This window comes from Apus apus, chromosome 13, assembly GCF_020740795.1.
Source record: "Apus apus isolate bApuApu2 chromosome 13, bApuApu2.pri.cur, whole genome shotgun sequence".
Lineage (NCBI taxonomy): Eukaryota > Metazoa > Chordata > Aves > Apodiformes > Apodidae > Apus > Apus apus.
Genome location: NC_067294.1, coordinates 15,388,725 through 15,408,239, shown reverse-complemented (window position 1 = coordinate 15,408,239; position 19,515 = coordinate 15,388,725). Strand labels below are relative to the sequence as shown.

The 19,515-nt window shown below is 36.2% G+C and overlaps 1 protein-coding gene across 1 annotated transcript in view; it reads right to left on the bottom strand.

Annotated features, from left to right (window-relative positions):
* Window positions 1-19,515, bottom strand: part of DOCK2 (dedicator of cytokinesis 2) — a 148,185-nt gene that overhangs the window by 38,063 nt on the left and 90,607 nt on the right. Inside the window, exons 28-30 of the mRNA XM_051631280.1 lie at window positions 15,326-15,424; window positions 13,538-13,632; window positions 832-910 (exon numbers count right to left, since the gene is read on the bottom strand). Of these exons, the coding sequence (XP_051487240.1) occupies window positions 832-910; window positions 13,538-13,632; window positions 15,326-15,424 (273 nt within the window). The remainder of the gene's footprint in view (window positions 1-831; window positions 911-13,537; window positions 13,633-15,325; window positions 15,425-19,515) is intronic.

Genomic DNA, 19,515 nt, shown 5'->3' with positions numbered 1-19,515 from the left:
CTGGCTTGTATTTCATTCAAACTAAATAAAATTAAGAGCAACAAAGAGTATGTATACTTCTCAGATATTAGTATCTAATGAACAGACTAGAAATTCGTAATCAGGGAACATTTTTTAACTTAAACCACTGCAGTTAATATGAAGAGTGAAATTAGTTGATTTTTTCATACTATACTTTGTTAGTGTGTTTTCTATCTACAGCACATGCCACAATCAGCAGCATTAAGTGACAAATCCTAATTCTAGAACGGTATATTTTAATCACAATTTAATGAAAGCAAAAACTACAGACATTTTCATTTTTATCTGAAGCCAAATATATGTTGAAATGCATGACCAAAAAGTTATGAAGAACATTATTGAGCAAGCTATAAAGACCACAGACAATCCTAATTTTAAATTACTTCAGAAAGAACAGCTAAAAAATTAGAGATAATAATGAAATAAAGATAGACTTCTCAGGACAGACTACAAGTTAAAAATAAATTCTAAGTGTTAAATACTCTAGGCACCCAAGAAAGTTAAGCTCTTCCTGCCCTACATAAATAGGAGTGACACAGTACAGGCTACGTGCATTACATCCAAGATTGCCATTCTTAATACACTTGGCTGGCTAAGGAAAAAAAAATAATGAGGTTTTTTGCTTGGCAGTTCTGAGAGACTCACAGTACAAAATCATCTGTTTGGCTGCCTTATCGTAAATTATCAAAGTATGATTTTCACGTCATATCAAAGATGGCCTAATCCTGCCACACTCAAAAAGCACCAGATGAGGCTCCAAGTCACCATGATCTTACCTGCAAATGCTGCCTAAAAAGTCAAAATACTTACTTGGACCTCAAAATTCATATTCTCCAGAAACTTCTGGTTCATTGTCTCTGCAAATTTGTTGATGGCTCTCAAGAACACCCTAAAAAAATAATAAAAAAGTAATAATACAGAGGAATGTAATATCTGGGAATCTATTCCAACCATGTGTACTATTGATGGAAACTCATTTAGCCACTGAAGACATTAGAAGCAAAGTTCACACATACGTGAGCACAAGGGATGGCATGCTAGTCTGTTATAGATTAAAAGGAAACAACAATTCTTTTCCTCTGCCACAGGCTGCATTGCATTCTTGAGAAAACAGAGAGCAATTCTTTCAAACACAATTTTACCTTTATGTGACAAACCCAAATAATTTACAAGTGTTATTGCCCCCTTCCCACGGGGTTAACAGCTGAAAGAATTCCTATTCTTACAATATTTCTTAAGAGCTGCCACTGCATTTTCCCAGTTTAAAGCAGCTTTTCAGTTTTCTCACAGGTGGTGAGGGAGGATGACACTGCTGCCCATCTTCCTCTTCAAGTTGATTATAAAAACACATTCAGAGCTTAATATAATTATTTCTTCCAAGAGTGTGAACATTATCCCTCTAGCTTGAAAAGTAACACCTACTTCTGCTAGTTATTAATGCAGTGAGATTAAGTCACATTTATAAAACTAAATAATTTCTCTAGCTTCCCAGCATGGTACATTTGTAAAAAAAAACACACAAAAAAACCCAAACAAACAAAAACAAACAAACAAAAAACAACAACCACCCTCTAAATATTAATAAACTGGTTTTAAATTGGTCAGCTTCATCCAATTTACAGTTTCGAAAATGAGTGATCCATTTTCCTCTTCTTCATAGATAAAATTTTTAAAAAGCTGAAATATTTCTATGGGCAACACTGTGAGGGCAAACACACTGAAACCTGAAACAGGTAAAAATAAGTAAAAAAAAATCCTAACTGTTCAAGCATAATGACTTACTGTAAACTATTGCCAATCAGGAAAAACATTTAATAATTATAACAGACAGGACCACAAAACCCTCACCATCTGAGAGTTTAGCAGCATTAGAAAAAGCAAAAATTAAATAAATAGAATTATTAGCAAAAGCTTCAGAGACCACAAGGTCTTCCTGTCAAAGGAATGTTGTGCCTCTTTGTGTTGGATTCTGCATGGTATTCTGGTCTCCCATTCCAAAAAAATATTAACAAATACAAAAAGAAAAGAGAGAAGAAAACAAGCAAATAAATGTGACAAAGAAATTATCCAATAACATCTGATGGGTTGTGCCTGAGACCTGATTTGTTTAGTCAGGGGACACTACACGACTGAGAAGGGATACGGTAGAATCCATAAATCGAAAGCACTATGGGGATGAGAGACATGGTCACAGGCTCATACAAGCACTGGGAAACACTGAACAAATTCAGAACATGCTCTGAAAAGAAGCAAAACTAGAAAGCTTTTATGCTAGGTCTTGCTCAGCTACAAAAGTGTTTTCTACAGGGTGTTGTGAACGCCTGAATTTTATACTGGCTTAAAAGTAATTAGACACATCGAAGACTAAAGTAAAGGGAGGACTATGAAATGTCATTGGAGGCTGTGAGAGCACAGCACAGTGTGTCACTTCTTCTTAGCTCTCTTGTTACACTGTTCCCTAGACAGCCGTTGATGAGCCACACCAGAAACCCAATGGTCAGGGAATGAAACTGTTTCAACACAGGAAAAAAACAAAAACAAAACAAAACAAAACACAAAAAACAAGGGCTAAACTGTTTCTTAACAGGGGACATAAAGCAAAAGTTCAGCTTTTGACAGGCTCACCACAGGGACTCCTGTTTAACCACTAACCAACAGTCCAATGAAGCACACTGCTTCAATTAGAGCAAGAACTTGACTGACCAGATCAAAATCCTGCTTCATGACTATGGTTTTCCACAAGGACAACATTCTTCGCAAAACCCCAAATATTTTCTTTCCATCTACATAACATTCCTCTGTTATGTTGAAGTGCTCAGGGAAATAAAATAATTTATACAAGGTGTTACACCTTGTTGCACTGTTTGTTTTTGGTTTTGTTTGGTTGTTTTGGTGAGATGAGAGACACTGCAGTTTTAACAAGAGCATAGTATTACCTGGGGCATTGAAAGGTAAGGGACTGGTAAGGGTGCTGTGTTGCTCTACTGCATCATCCCACACATTCGGATGAGCTCCTTCCAGTGAACTCCAGACTAGTCTGATCTTACCTTCTAACACTACCTCAGCTAATCTTGCCAGCTGAATTTAGGGTCTGATCTGTGAAATGCTGAGTGTCATCAAATCAATTCAAGTTCAAGACACCTAACTTGACAACACTGTTCTTCAGGTGATCATCACTCTTCTAATCAACCCCTGTATAATCACTGCACTGCAGTTTGAGCCTGTGTTGGTCTGAACAGGATACTGGACTTTCTTTTCAGCCTTTTAAGAGAACAACTCTTATTCTGGAAAATGTTATTTACTCTGCAAGCTGCTCCACACTGCCCACAAGAAAATGAACACGTTCTTCCCTAACACTTCACCCTATGGGTACATTTGGTTCTACAGAAGTGACTGATGCTTGACACAAACAGTGTAATATTTTTTGGGGAAAAAAAAAAAATAAAAATCCCAGACACCCACACATTATTCTCTGTCAGCATCCCCATTAGTCTTCAGAGTAGGTGTTTTGGGTCAAGGCCTTTTTAGCGTCACATCTTTTCTGCAGAACTATGCACGTTGCCCTAGATTCTCCTTTCACTTACAAAGTATATTTCTGCCAACTCATGTAATCAAGTTCTTCAGCTCCAGCTGCTCAGGGAGAAGCATTTCCCTTCACCACTCAGAACATCTTTTGTTGGGGTAGGAGGGGCTGTCCTCCATTTATAACTTTCCCAACTACTGTGTATTTACACACTACTGTAGCAACTAGGGTGAAACACATCACCTAAATACACTGTTTGAGCAGGATCTGGTATGGTGTTAATAATTTGTCTTGCATTAAGAAAAGACTCCCACTTTTAGGTACTTTGTCTTTTAGCACAGAACTATCATGCAAAGTACATAACTTAAACACACATGAAATGTATTAGTGCAAACCTATTTCAGAATACAAGCATATTTCGTGTGGGTGAATTTAACATTTTTGCTAAGAGCTTGTGGTTTAATGTTTGCTGTATGTGAAAAGCTCAAGGACACTTGAGAAATACTGAGGTACCCAACGTTCTGTAACATTTCTGATAATATTAAAAATATTTACAGGATTTTAGACAATATAATTATATGTAAGCAATTTTCCATGATTATCCCTTTCATTCTCACTGATATTTTTATCTGTCATACTGGGATGACATATTTGTAAGAAGCATGTAATACTTGCAATCTGTCAAGTTCCAAACATTTTCATGCATTTGTATTTTGCCTAAAGGGTGTATCTATTTCTGTCATTGGAAGTCACTTATGTAGTAAGTTTGCATGCTATTCCTGGCTCCTGTCAATGCCATGCTGTCCTATCTCAATGATTTCATTTCTATATTCCTTCAGTCTCCCCTTTCGCCAAAAAGGGATATGAATTAACTAGCCACAAGTACGAAGCTAAACAGATATTTATAAAACATTGAGATTTTGATGAAAGCAAAATAAAATACAGTTTTTATTACTAGTGACAGTATATTTCTAGTTAAAGAACTAAATATTGATCCAAGAGAAGAGAGCTAAGTAATTTGATTGGAGAAGTCATCATTCCTTACATGATTCTTTATAACATTAGTTATTATAACTGATGTTATAACTGTCAATTATAACTGACATAATGGAGAAAATAGAGCTAGAAAAGAGATGGTAAAAAAATATGTCCTAGACCAGCTCAGAAAAACACAATATGTACTGTCTGACTTGAGTCACTATTGAGAAAAATTGCAGAAATGAGTTTTCTTGTCACAATGCAACATAACTTAATTTTCCTTTGTTCTAGAAGAGATTTTTTTTTTCCTCTGAACTTGGGGATTGTTGATTGATTTTGCTTTGCAAGTTTAGACTAACCCAGACTGACCAAAGCACAGGATCTGGATTTCTTGTACAGATAATGTCCTTAAGTGGTTTGTTTTGGTTTTTTCTGTTTAACATTGTCCTCTTGTCACATTTTCCCTAAATTTTAAGAATCATACAGGGCTACAAATATGTTCGCTCATATATTTGATTATGGTAACATTTTTGCAGTTACTTTCAAGTTTTACCTTGAAAGAAAGCTGAAAATTTTAAGTCATTCTAAGATAAAAATATGATTTCAAACTGATTCTCTCAGATGAAATAAAAGAGAGGGTCTGAGATGGAGCAAAGAAATAATTTTGTATTTATAAACAACATATGATCACAGTAGAATTTCAAGGCTGTTCCTTAGATGATGATTACTCTCTTCAACAGTAAAACAAGTCTGAACATTATCCTTGCTTTTGAAGTGCAAATAGGTGATAAAACTAAAATATAGATCTGGAACTCCAAGTTATTTTTAGCAAAAAATTTAGAATTAGTGCATCAGCTCCTTGCTGCATAGAACAGAGTGATCACAGTAAAAAAAACCTCCAAAATCAAACAAACCGAAACCAGCAACAAAAAAATCCCCACTGAAATTGGCATTGCCTGTTCTTATGTGGCTGTACAAAAGCTGCCCTTTTTCTGCATCTAGTTTCAAACATCAAACACTTCAGACTCCACAAAAGTATATTGTTAAAGGTGCTTAGATCAGGTACAGACTTAAAAATTTTACCAAAATTCTGAATTGGTCTTTCCTCAGACTTTTAAACATGAATTCTTCTAAAGTAGTGGTCCAACAACAGTTAAATGCTCTTCAATGTGTTCTCAAATTCACAGAACTCTGTAATCTGGGAGTTAGCTGCTTCAACTTTCAGATGAGTAATTCAGGTACTGAGGTGAAGGCTAAATTAATTCACTCAATTATTCATGAGTACCAATTCCAAATAATGTTTGCAGTGTCTTCTCAAGCTGAGATTACGCTGATGAATTACAGGTGGAAAAAATAATGTACAAACTTCTACTGGATAATCAGACACAGAAAAACAGAGATAAGCTTTAAAAGAATATTTTTGTGTTGCTGTGAAAGCTCTGACTGAATAAACCATTAAGGTGCTGGAATATATGGAGGTTTTTTAAATCATATCTGAAAATCAATGAAGACATGGAAAGTTCTTAAAACTCACAACTTCTCACAAACCCTAGGTGCTCTCGGAGTTATTTAGCCTGGAGAAGAGAAGGCTCTGGGGAAACCATATAGCAGCCTTCCAGGGTCTGAAGGGCCTACAAGATAGCTGGGGAGGGACTTTTGACAAGGGCAGGGAGTGAGAGGACAAGGGGTGAAACTGGATTAAAACTGGAGGAGGGCAGATTTAAGTTGGACAATAGGAAGAAATTCTTCACCATGAGGGTAGTAAGGTGCTGGAATAAACTGCCTAGAGAGAATGTAGATACTCCATCCCTCAAAGTGTTCAAGGCCAGGTTGGATGAGGCTTGTGCCCACAACAGGGAGGTTGGAACCTCATGATCTTTAAGGCCCCTTCCAACCTTAACCATTCTATGATTCCATGAATTTGGACCACAAAGTAAAGTCAGAAGGAAGTTTTTTTTGTAATCCCCAAAGGCTGATCAATCAGCACTTTCACCAGCAAATCCTCCACTTGCACAGGTGAGGAACTAGAGGGCAGCTCATTCAAAGCCTAGGAGATGCTTTAACTTGCTTTAAAGATCTTCTCTGAGTTCTGATAGACACAGTCCTGCTAGTATGCCAATTATAGAAATCTGGAATATGAAATAACAGGGCTGAAATGATATGCCCACATAATTTACGTTGACATGATAACACCATCCTCATAAAATGCTTTGCTGAAGACATCTGATAGGTATTGTTAACACAAAACATGCACCAAGGAAAAGCAGCTATAGAAAAACGATAGTCTTGTAGGCTTCTGTCATCTTTCCTCTTCCTTCTTGTATGCAAAACTAGAAAAAGGTATGTTAAATAAGGATTAGACTAGCTAGTCCAAAATGCTGATAACTGCTAATGACCGAAACAGTGACCAGCAATTAAAAACTAAACATGAAAGATATAAATTACACAGAAGAGAGAACAGATAAGCAATTTTTGTAACAGGAGAGATTAAAAATACACATTTACTATTTCAGTGACTAACAGGACACATAGTGAAGAACCTTAGAGATTCCTGCATGCAAGTCAAAGCTGTATCTGAAAAGCAACAATTTATCTTAACAACTTTCAAAAAACATCAAACTAACCATTAATTTTTCTGTGTTGCATTGTTTTCTCCCCTGAAGACTTTGCTTTCAGTTCAGAAGAATTCACATTCCAGAAGCAGAAGCATCCTTGCAGTTAATACTAAGAAAGATGAGATGCTCTGCAGTGGGAGTGGGACAGCGATATCTCACAGCATGTTTCATCTCTGCATCTCAGATAAAAGTTCAAATGACTGCAGTTAAACCACACTAGGCATCCATTGCGTGCCAGAACCATGATATGCAATAGCCTGTCTTGCTGAGCAGATTATCTGCTGCAGTCACCACATACTGAAGTGTTCAGATTCTTGGTAAGCAGAGAATTCCACAACACAGGTAAGAACAAGCAATATGCAGAGTTGATACAGAACAAGCAACTTATAGTATTTGGCACTAGAAAGGAGGCGAGTGATTGAAAAGCAGGGTTGCATCAGGCACACCCAGCCTCAGACACCTACAGATGGCAGAGATGTTCTCTGCTAGGCTTAAAACTGATGGCAAAGTATTAAGTGACTCAGTCAGACCTACCAGCCACAGCTGGAAGTATAACTCTCCACAAAAGTAAATTTACAATCCACGGTGCAATAACTGCCTCTTCCCTTTATCTGCCTTATTTCATTTTCCCAGGACTAACCTTATGCCATTTGCCTTATGACAAGTACTGACTTTTGTAGGGTCTGGGAAAGACAACTAGGAAATGGTTACCTAGATTTAATGGAAAGGAGATACACATCTGAGAACACAGAGGCATTGTGTACCAAATGCTGCAGCAAGAAAACAAAAAAATAAACAAAACATCCTTTGCCTCTGGAAGGGACTTAATATAAACAGGGAAAGTGCATTTCAGCAAGGACATTCTTTGTTTCGGAGCTAAAGCAAACTGTCCAAGGACACATCTTATGACTATACCTGTTTAAAGCTATGACAGAACAGTACAAATAGTTTGAACTAGTTATAACATTCCATTTACCCTTTTGTGCACAGGTACATAAAGGAATATTTTCATTAGGCCTTTAGAGTTATTCTTTGAAATACTTTTTTCATATATTGACATTACAGAGTTAAGTAATGAATCATAAGCCTATGAATAAATGTATTCTGACCCCCTGAAAATTCAAGACTTTAAGAAAAACAACTGCATTTCTGTCAAGTGTGCTTAGGCCAGTTAAAAATCGCCAGAGGAAAACAAGATCAAAGAAAGGAGTTACTTGTGTACAGCAGATCAGCCTTCTAAATTCTGCCTTATTAGCACAAAGTAAACTGCAACACTGTCATCCCACCTCAGTTACATAAATGAACCTTAACTCCCAGTACATCTTTGAAAAACAAGAGTAAAATTAACCTAAACTAATTGTACTACTTTTTTTTTTTTTTCCTCCCCCCTCTCAGGAATAAATAAAGGCCCTTTTCTATTCACTGCAGGACAAATAATGAGCCAGAAAATGTTTTAAGCAAACTGTTAAAGCATACCTGGATAGAATAAATCTGAGTTTTCCTCTACATTTCCTCTGAGAAGAGAACCCCTTGCTATTAATAATCAAAGAATTAAAGTTAAGGAGGTGTTTTTTCCTATTTCTGTAATTCAATCATTGTTCTTGATTTTAAGATCTCAACACAATTGCTATAAATTGAATGCCATCTTACAGCACAGGCTGATGTAAAGGATAACACATTCTTATCAACTGAATTGCATACCTTGTATGCAGTCAGATCCATCAGTGCCTGTGAAGGGTCACAAAGTGCACTGACAACAATACATACACCACAGTGCCAAATATTTCTAAACCACGAGATATGACAAGCTTTCATTTCAACAAACAGATAGGTGCAAGACTGAGAAGTCCTAATATTTCCATTAATTTGGGGAGTTTCCCCCTTCCAACTCAAGATATTCTTTTATTCTATGAAATCTAGTGAGTTGGAAGAAGCAATATAATTTATAGCATCTCTCCCATAAAGACTTAAGCTTCTTGCTGGAAGAAGGCATGTTTCCCTGCTTTCTGCCAGCTGTATTCAGTTTCCCTTTGCTCCTGAACTATTACCAATCCCTTCCTTAATATGCTTAAATTCTGACTACCATCTGTTCAGGTTTTCTCTATGGAAAACTGAAAAGAAAATGCAGTCCAATAGCCCCTCCATTTGTTATGTGCTGTTGTTATTTAACGCCTGCGACTACAACTTCAAAAATGGCATCTCGTAACACACAGAGCAAAGTTTTGTTGAGATTCACAGGACAATAAGAAGCTACCTATGCTGAAATTACTTTTTCTATCCAAAGTAGAGTTGATCAGAACCCTGCAGTGTAGAAAATGTGTTTTTCAGAAGTCATGTTTAACAGAGCCATCCACAGGTGATTGTGCAATAACCCAGGTCTGGAATCAGTCCCTCTCTTCAAAGGAAATAGCTACAGTCCCTTGCTAGTGAGAGGTCTCATTTTGCTGGCTGGTCAGGACCTAACAATACTAAGAAGATCTATAGTCTGAGAAATTGTGAGGCATTTGGGGATGCAGGTGGCATCAATTTGAAGATATAATGAGAATTTGGTGAATTAATAATGCTACTATAACACGTGAGATACATGAGAATCAGGTCTCAAGGGTGTTACAAACCTGTTCATCAGCAAATAAACAGCTATTTTTAGTATAAGAAATGAAAAAAATTGGCAAAATTTTCAGCTGTTTTGCCCAATACCTGCAGTGCTAAACCTTTCAAGTCAGACTTAAAAATGGTTGGGGAACACTTGACTTCAAGACATGTCTGAAAACATTCAGATATATAGGTAATGAAAACATATTTCAGAAAAAGCCTGACTACTGTTGTTAGAAAATACCCTACAGTGTTCTCACAGGAGATTTTCAGCAAATATGATGGAACCTTGCAACATATCGGTGAAAAACTATTTCCTTTTATTTTTAAATCCCTAAATCTGCTGTCCAAAAGGTTAAAAAAAAAATAACTCAGACATAAGAACCATTAAAGCGTTTACCAAGCCACCTTAGACTGGACACCAACCAAAACTGATTCCAGGTAGCTGCTGTAAGATCAAGTGTTTTCAAAGCCCATCTGAGCAACTACAGTTTCAAAGCCCAGAGGAAGGGCTGTGAACACTTCTCTTGTGTTACTAGCTCCCCAACCATTTCTTTTATTCAGTGACTCTGACTCCCCGTGCACGTCATGTTGACAAAAAGGTAGGAGAATTTCCTGGGGGGAATGATGTGTCTCTATATTAAAATTATGAGCAGCTGAGAGATAAGCAGACTACAAGGTATTAGAACAGCAAAGGCTTTCCCCACAAATGCCATGTACCTAGGAATTACTGCTTTTAATAAGCTAACAGGCAATAGTCTAAGTACCGTAAGTGGGACCAAGTGCACATACAAGCAGTAGCAACTACTACAATGTGTGCAGTAAGCAACCTTCATTAGAACAAAAGTTAATTAAATCTACCACAGAGGATCACAAAAATAACTCAGTTATTATATGCTCGTGACCTCAATGAGGATTTTACTTTTTCCCGGTGTGTTCTGCCCCATCTAGTATGCTACAAAATTGTTTCTTCCCATCTTGCTGTAAATGGAAGAAGGCAAAAAAATGTGGGGCAAAGGGGGAACAGTTCATTCCACTTTTTGATTCTCAGTTGCTTATAAATTATTTAAAGATATTTGAATTAAATAATTCCATCCCACTACAGGCAAAGCCTGACTAAGTTTAGTTAATTAAGCTTCTACTCCCATTCTTTCAACTCTTCTACAACAGTTTCTCCTGTATATGAATGTGTCCATGTTGTCTTTCTTTAGACAGAGTCATGTCCCTGCTTAGGTGACTTTCACATCATAATCATAATAATCATAATAATCATAATAATAATAAATTATTAACAATAATTAATTAATAATAATATAATATAGTGTAATAATATAATATAGTATTATTATTGTTATTATTATTTACTCAGGACCTTATAAGAAATAATTTTCTCATTCTTTTTTCCCTTACCAACATCTAACATCTAGTAGAATTATCTCTGATATTATGCATGCACTGTCTTCATTAATGTATAAGAGTAATTAGAATGCCCTTATTAGGAACACCTTTTATCCACAAACAGGACCAAACTTGCAGTTCTAGTTAAGCTCTTCCCTTTCCTCTGCCTCTAAGCAAATGTACTTTGATTTTATGTTCCTGTACTGCAGTATATCCTACAGCAAAATTCCTCCAGTGCCCACACTCCCTGCTAGGTACAAAACAGAAGAGCTGACGGGGGCAGAGTGTCAGGCTTTGCTGAAAGCTCCCAGGGGAGAAGTGCCAGCTCCGCTCGGCATCGCCCCGGCTCCACAACAGACATGCCCTACGGTCTGTAACTCATCTTCTTGCCAATTCAGAAAGGGGAGACACTTCAGGTGAAATACATCCTTCAGGTTGTAAAAAGGCCTGCATGTAGCCTCCTACTCAGAGCAGGTGAATGAAGAATGCAAAACCTGAGCTGTGCTAACATTTTTCTTGGTGATTTTTAATATATATATTTTCTTTTCCCACTGTTTTTACAAGAGTCTCCCAGCCTGATTCCCTCTATTTCTTTCCTACTTCTCCGGGTTGTTATAAAACATGTTAATAAGACACATCTAGAAATCTAAATTAGCTTGAAGTTTGTTGTGGGTTTTGTTTTTTTTTTCACAGAACACCCACCACCCTCCACCCCCCAAAAAAAGAAACCCAAACAAATAAAAAACAGAAAATCAAATTTATATAAAGACTGACAACAAAAATCCACCCTGCCAATTGCTGATACTTTCATGTCTTAATTGTATAAGATCAATAGCTCATTTCCTTGTAACCTTGGTAACAGCAACATAATCAAAGAGTATAAACAGTGCCAGGTCAATTTAGGTAAGCAGGGTCTTTGCAGAAGCACCATTAAAGAGCTGCTCAACTTTTTTTTTTTCAATGCCTAATTTTTTTCTTTAAATATTTTCATTTTCCTTGTTCAATGCAGGATAAGGGTTAGAGCAACTAAGTCTACTTGTAGCAAATTGTCCCACCAAGCTCAGAATAATAAGGAGGCATTACCACCAAATGTACAGGACCACAAATGAATTTCTATTATCAGTGAGGCCATATAGATATCACCAGGTGAATCCCAAAGCCATATTCGTTGAATAAGGATTGACAATTTTTCTGCCTCCACAGAGTTAATAAAAAAAAAAATCCTATGCTGGTGAATAATGCAGATGTTAAAAAGTTTTACACATGAAAGGTTTGATATGCTTAAATAAAATAGGAGGCTGTTAGGTTACTCTAGTGCTAACCTGCTACTTCTTAAGAGTAATTCTTGCTACATTAAAAATAATTGCCAATTCCAGCTGCAGCAACGTAAGCATGTGCACTGAATTAGGTTTTACCTTTATAGGCCAAAGACTGGCTCAGACAGAGAAACAAGTAGGATGAAATTTCTATCATGTACAATCTTCCCTGGAATGAGCACATTCGCCAGCATATATGTATCTGCCCCCCCCCCGGGAAGGACTCAGCAACCTCTGCATGAACATAAGTGTACATGAACGACAGAAATTGCTGTTTAGACACCTGAGCTCTCACTGCCATTGTCACTGCCACTAGAAGCATATGCCTTGCTTTGATACATAGAACACAAAAAAGAAAAGCTTTTCATTTTATATCATTCCACTCAAAGAGATTAAAATGTATCCAATATCAAAATTTGGTAGCATAATGCTGTAAATTCTTTTAGCATACTTTTTCCTCAAGCCTAATACTTCTAGTAGATTATCAACTTTATAAAGTACCCTCCATTGTCTCCTTTTTAATATTATAAAACTAGAACAAGAAAATTACATAATTGTGACATTTCAGATAAACAGCATCACTGAATTCTAAACTAATTGCAACCTGTGCACCTATGAGAAATAATTCTTAGACTGGTCTCTCTGCAGCTTCTAGAAAACTCAATGTTACTGACATTTCTACAAAACTAAAATTATGATAGCATAGGTGATCCAAACCCACCTTGCCAACTGAAGTCTTGCTCAAAAAAAAAGTTTCTTCACTTCATAACCCAATCCAGCACATAAACTCAAGAGGTTTTGTGAGAATAAGAATCAAGAGTAAAATCAGCCCTGAAAGTAACACCCACTTAAAAATATAAACAAAGTTTGTTGTTGTTTTTTTTTTTTCCAATGAATGTGAAGAAAATGCATGAATGTTTAATAATGTCTTAATTTCATGTAGCGTCAGTAAATTATTTCAGATTATTACCTTCTTGGCATTCACCAAACTGGAATAATGTCATCAGCTTAGATAAAACAAGGTAAGATACAAAACTGGTTCACTTTTCACAAGCACAAGGAACATGAGCATTGATACTCCAGCCCCATTTTACCTGTTCTGCACCATGCTCATTGCCATCCAGTCTGAAGGGTAAACATTCTTTCCTATCAGATCTTTGAACATTATGAATGTTTCCATCAAGAAGTCCTAGAACAACAAAATACAAGAAATCTGTTACTGTGTAACACCAATTTTAAGTGTCCCTGCTGTGATTAAAGAACTCAGATGGAGGGATCCACTTTGCTCACAGTTAATGGAAAAATTACTGGTGATGTCAACAAGCCCAGGACTGGAACTGAGGTCTTGTGAAACACCAGTCACAGATTCCAAATGAAGGCTAAAAGCCATTACATTGAGCTCTTAAGAAAAGATAAGCCATAAATAAACAACAGATTAAAGTTTTTGTACTGAGAAGAAAGCTGTTACATTTTTTATTAATTAGCAAAACATTCTCACTATGCATAATTAATAGACTTGAAAAATACAGGATTTTTTTTATTTAGTCCATTTAATTCAAATTTAGTATTAGAAATTCAGAACTGAAGGCACTGAGAGAAAGTTTTCAAAACAAAATAAACACCATTTCTTTTCCTATAAGTATTTAGAGATTAACATCTAATGTACTTCAATATAATTATCATAATAATTTCAGGTCTATTTCTTGTATAGCAGATATATGTAGTTTTACCCTGCAACTTCTGAGGAAGCCACATAGAAATCTGCAAAACTAGCAAGCTGAAACGTCATTGCCTATTGCCAAAACCTCAGCATCACATCTCTGTGAGGTTTGTGTTCCTCCTTATCATGTCACAGAGAACCAAATGAACAATAGTTCTCAACAGCATTCTTTTAAAACAAGTCTCTGGTATCTTCACTGACATATATTCATGGCATGGAAAAAGAGAAGACAACAAACCACTGCAAAACCCATTAAATATACTGATATCTTAACTTTTTTTTTTTTATTCTCCTCTGCAAAACTATTCAAGTAAGTTAATGATTACTAAGTCTTCTACAACCAAATACCCTAATTCCCTGGAAGCTGAAATGAAGTTAAAATACTGTTACATTTTCAAGTAAGCTGAAACACACAAAGAACTGCAAAAGCCACACAAGATCTGATCTGTCAGCATTGCATTTATGGCACCACGCTGATTTTAAGAACAAAAGGAAAAAGGACAAAGATGGCCAAGTGAAAACATTATCTCCATGGACACACTGTAAATGGTGTAATGGAAACCTTTGCCAATACCCAGACTTAAGTTAGTCAGAGTTCTTAAGTGATAACTATGTTCAGAGTAGAGAAGGACAGACTTAGGACTACTGAAACCTTCTAGAATGTAGTGACCACTGGCACAAGCTAGAATATACTCAAATTATTGTTAAACTATGCCAGAAACAACTGGAGTAAAAGGTATGTTGCAAGAATTTACTGCATTTAGCATACAATAGTACTTAGACCAGGAGTAGGCTCAACAGTGAAAATGAGAAGTAGAAATGGATCAGCATGTGCAAAGTGGAGGGGGAGGGTTCAATTAGGTGAGGGTTGGTTTTGTTGTGGGTTTGTTTTCTTTTTCTCCTCAGAGCTGCATAACACAAGATCCTGTTACTTATTCTTGGTTGTTATAAGACCTCCTCAGTCCTAGGACCAACAACAGTGACATGTGTGTCTTTTTAAATTTTTGATTACAGTATTTTCCAACATCACCGTTAGAAGAGGGTTCCAAAACAGAGTGACAGAAACAGAAAACACAGGAACAGACAAGGTACTCCAAAACAATACTCAGGATTTTTCACAGGAAATAAAATACTTTCACCTCCATGATTATTTTATACTCACCACTAGTTCTGAACTTGTCTGAAAAGTGTCAATGTAAACTGAGTAATGCTGGTTTTTCATCTGGTTTAGGATGGCTGTCATACATGCCACAAAGTGACTCTGAAAGAAAACCAGACAGAAATCAAGACACACAGATCACTTAAGGTACTGAATTGTATGCTTTCTAAAGCTGAACTACTCTAAATGCCTAATAAATCCTCATGTGTGTAAAAATAAAACAATATTCAAGCTTTTGCAAGCCCAGATGAAAAAAAACACAACATTGTAAGAACTCGAAGAAGATAATTTAAAAGCTACCCTGACAAGGGTAGACTCTAGTGAGAAAGTTCCATCATTTATGAAATTCTGGCTGGAAACATACACGGTGACAAGAAAACTTGAAGTACAACTCTACATGACCTTAGGACTCCTAAAACACATGTAGTCTTGCCTAGGGTTCTTCCATTAGGAATTGATACGAAGAAAATACATTTGCACTAATATTTTCCAACATTCTAGAAACAGGCTATTCACAGAAGAAATGTTGCAAGAAAGGATATTTTGTTACATTCTGCAGGCTTTTTAGAAGTTATTACAGAACTCTGCCAAACTTGTAGAGAATACTATGGCTTTCACCTCTCAACATTTCTTGCAGACTTCCTTAAAAGGAGTATTTTGTTTCTCAAACCCTAAAGCACAATTGCTGAAAGAGATAAAGTTATCTATAATCCTAGATTTTTACTGTAATTTACTGAAAGATGCAAAGACTGAAGCAATCTCAGCGAGTTTATTGATTCAGTTTTCCTTTGAGCTACCCAGGAGTCCTCATTATTGATGCTTTTAATTGGCTGAAAATTTAATTACTGTTTTAAAAGTGAACCTGCTTTAAGTGCTTTGCTTTTATTACAAGGAGGGATTATGAAGTAGATGAGCATGCAAAAGAATTTGGATTTTTTTAATCTCACCAGTTTAGAGTTGACACAAGGGGCTCCCCAGCCCCTCTGATCAGAATTTTATTTCCACCTGGTCCTGATCAGATTCTCTGTTTAGATCTGATTCGCTTCATAGTTGTTGTGTTTGTTTGTTTTGTTTTCCATCAGAAAGGCAACAAAAGCTCACATCAAGAGTGTCAGCTGCAGTTCGTCGTACCCAACCATTTTGTCTGTCACCTAAGGGCAGCCGCATTTAACTTCAGGTTATGGCCACTAGAGGTCTTTTACTTTCATATGTTCGCTGCTGTTCAGTTTGTACTGCCTTTTTTTATTTATTTATTCCTACGTGAGCAGACTCAGCACACTTCTTGCATATAAACAGTGAAAATTACGATATAAAGGATGTATTATACCTTCTTTTGGAGTAACATTAGCGCTACTGAGAGGATTGCCTACTTTTTAACACTAAGAAGACACATTTTCTGCAAGTAAACCAAAAGCTTTCAGGTAAGGAATCGTGTGTTCTCGGGTACTGATGCTCTTCTAAAAAGAAATGCTGCTTTCCCTGCTGTAGTAGTTCACTTTTACAGCTATGGATCAGACAAATCTTTTCTGTCATGTTAAATGTGCAGCTGAAAGTACTCATAAATTGCCAAGGATTCGGCAGTGAAATTGTGTGTGGGGGTTTTTTTCTGATGTCTTGATTTTGAATAAAATTGCTGACAGAAGTTAAAGAATTGAACATGCAAAACAGCTTGTCTTTGAGTAGTTAGGCATTTGCCAGGGAATGGCTTTCTATACTCATGTTAAATAATCACTTTTTGAAATCAGCAACATTTCTTCACAAGCATTGAATAGATGTATTGTGTTGCTTAAAGGCATAAAGACTTGAGGAAGGTTATTTCTTTTGTTGAAACCAACTTCTAAAATGTGTTTAGCTCTATCTGCAACCAGGGTACAGCATGCATGCCCACTCTGAGTAACTGTGCATGGTGATTTTTAAATTAAGAGATTCTGTGTCTTAATTACTGAGAAGAGCCCTAAGCAAAGATCACACACTGCTGGCCAGTACCTTGCACCAAACCTGTCAAATTCACATCAGTGCCACTGAGTGATACCTAAAGGTGACAGTAAAGCTGGTTTGCTACAAAAACTTCCTCCACCATTTCCAGGTAACTGTAAAGCAGGAAATATACAAATAATGTTTGATCTTCAATAATTTTCTTGCCAGTGATCTCAACTACTAGAAATTAACTGCTGGCTTCTTTATAGGTTAAAAGCTTGCCCCTCCCTCTTAATCCCCAAATGTCAGTAATAAAGATTTGCTTCTCAGATGCAGCCTTGGATCTTTAAAGTACTCATGGGCTCTCAGAATCTCTATTGTCTAGTAGAACTTAAATGAAATATAGGACTATGGAGAGCTGGGATCAAATTTGAAAATACCTCTACATAATTACTTCAATTCTCCTATGCTGTTTAAGTACCTCCTACTAAAAATGTGCCAAGAGCATGAATTGCTTGAAAATACATTAAGTTCTGCACAAGAACACTCTATTACACTATGACTGTAGACTGGATTGAATGGTATATAGAGTAGTGGCAGAGAAAGCGTAGCTCTTCAGATAAACCCTAACAAGTCAATTCAGCTGTGCCTAATTTTATTAGGCTTCACCCTGTGAAATACATCAGAAAAGGTAGATTTGAAGTATGCCAACTGTAAAAAAAATATCAGAAGTAAACATTTGACCAATGAAAGAACATTAAGAAATATTAACAGAAATAACTCTGGATACAATGCACTATTATGAAGAGATCTGATAAAATATTTACATTTTATCAAAAACTTAATACATACATCCTAACTTAAAAGCATTAATTTCCATTTAAATGTAAAATAATGCAGAGCAGAAATAGCACTGAATTATCACTTTTGAATTAACTGATTGGCTGACAGCCTTTCAAAATGGGTAAAGAAATAAGGAAACTAATATAAATATTACATTTCCATTGGCAGCAGGAGTATGAGTAAACAGGTAGTGAAATAAAAATGAGACAAGAGAAAATGACTCTGGAGACATTCAGTTTCACTGTCTACTTAAAAATAAAAGAATAATATCAAATGTATGTTAATTATAATGCCAGCTGACTTGAGTATAAACACTGCAAAATAGTGGCTAAGGTCAAAGAAATGCTGTTTTGGTGAAGTAACATCAAAAGGAGTCAGAAGTGTGCTGCAAAGCAAACAGGGCTTTCTAAGGTCAAGGGGAAAGCAGATAGAAGCTTTTCCACTGTTGTCAAAAGACATATTAGCTGAGGATGCAACATATACAGGAAAAGAGACACCTGAAAAAATAGTAGGGTCATATGAGTAAGATGACAGACTTCAAACCCTAGCAACTGAACCCCAGCACACTTTATAATAGCAGATGGTGACAGGTTGCCGTAGTAACTTCAGATAATACTAGCACCACAAGAACAAATACAGCAAATGCACTGGAAAAACAAATAGCAGCAGAAAAAATGCAGAGTGGAGCTGCACTGATTCTAATTGAGCAGGAGTATTTCAGTGGCTGTAGGGTGGGTGATCTTCAGGCAGGTGTACTTCTGGGTAGACTAAGAATGATATTTATTTCATGAGGGCAGTTAAGTAACATTTATCCTCATTAATAAGGTACTTCACTGACGCAGACCTTGAGTGTAAATATATAAACACATGCACATCATTAAAAAGCAGAGAAAACAGAAACATGAATAATTCCTAATCATTTAAAGATTTATGAAGGTCAAAGATGATATAGCTACTTTTACATCCCCTTTTTAGCACACTAATGGATGTTTTAAATGCTCATTTTACTTACCTGTACAATTCATGTAAGGTAACTTACATACCACCATCCTCACAATCTGTAACCCTATATTTACTAATGATGCTTTAGACTTGATTAATGCAGTTTTCTGTATTGGACAAATAATCTGATCCACAAGATCAAACATTTTTGTCATGTACAAAGCAAACATACTACATATATTATATTTAATGCTGCACCCCCTTTCAAGTTAAGCGAGAAGTTTCAAAACTCCTGTGTTAGTGACAGTAATTCTAAGACTTTCTGTAGTCAAATAGTTCACTTTTTCTCTTCAGAAACAAGTGAAAAAAATCTGGACAAAAACTGATAAGAGTATTTTTAGCATAACCAAAGAAAACCTAATGAATCAACTGCTTCAACCTAATGTTAAAAATCATCAGTATATATGTTGTAGTGCAAGCACATAACCAAG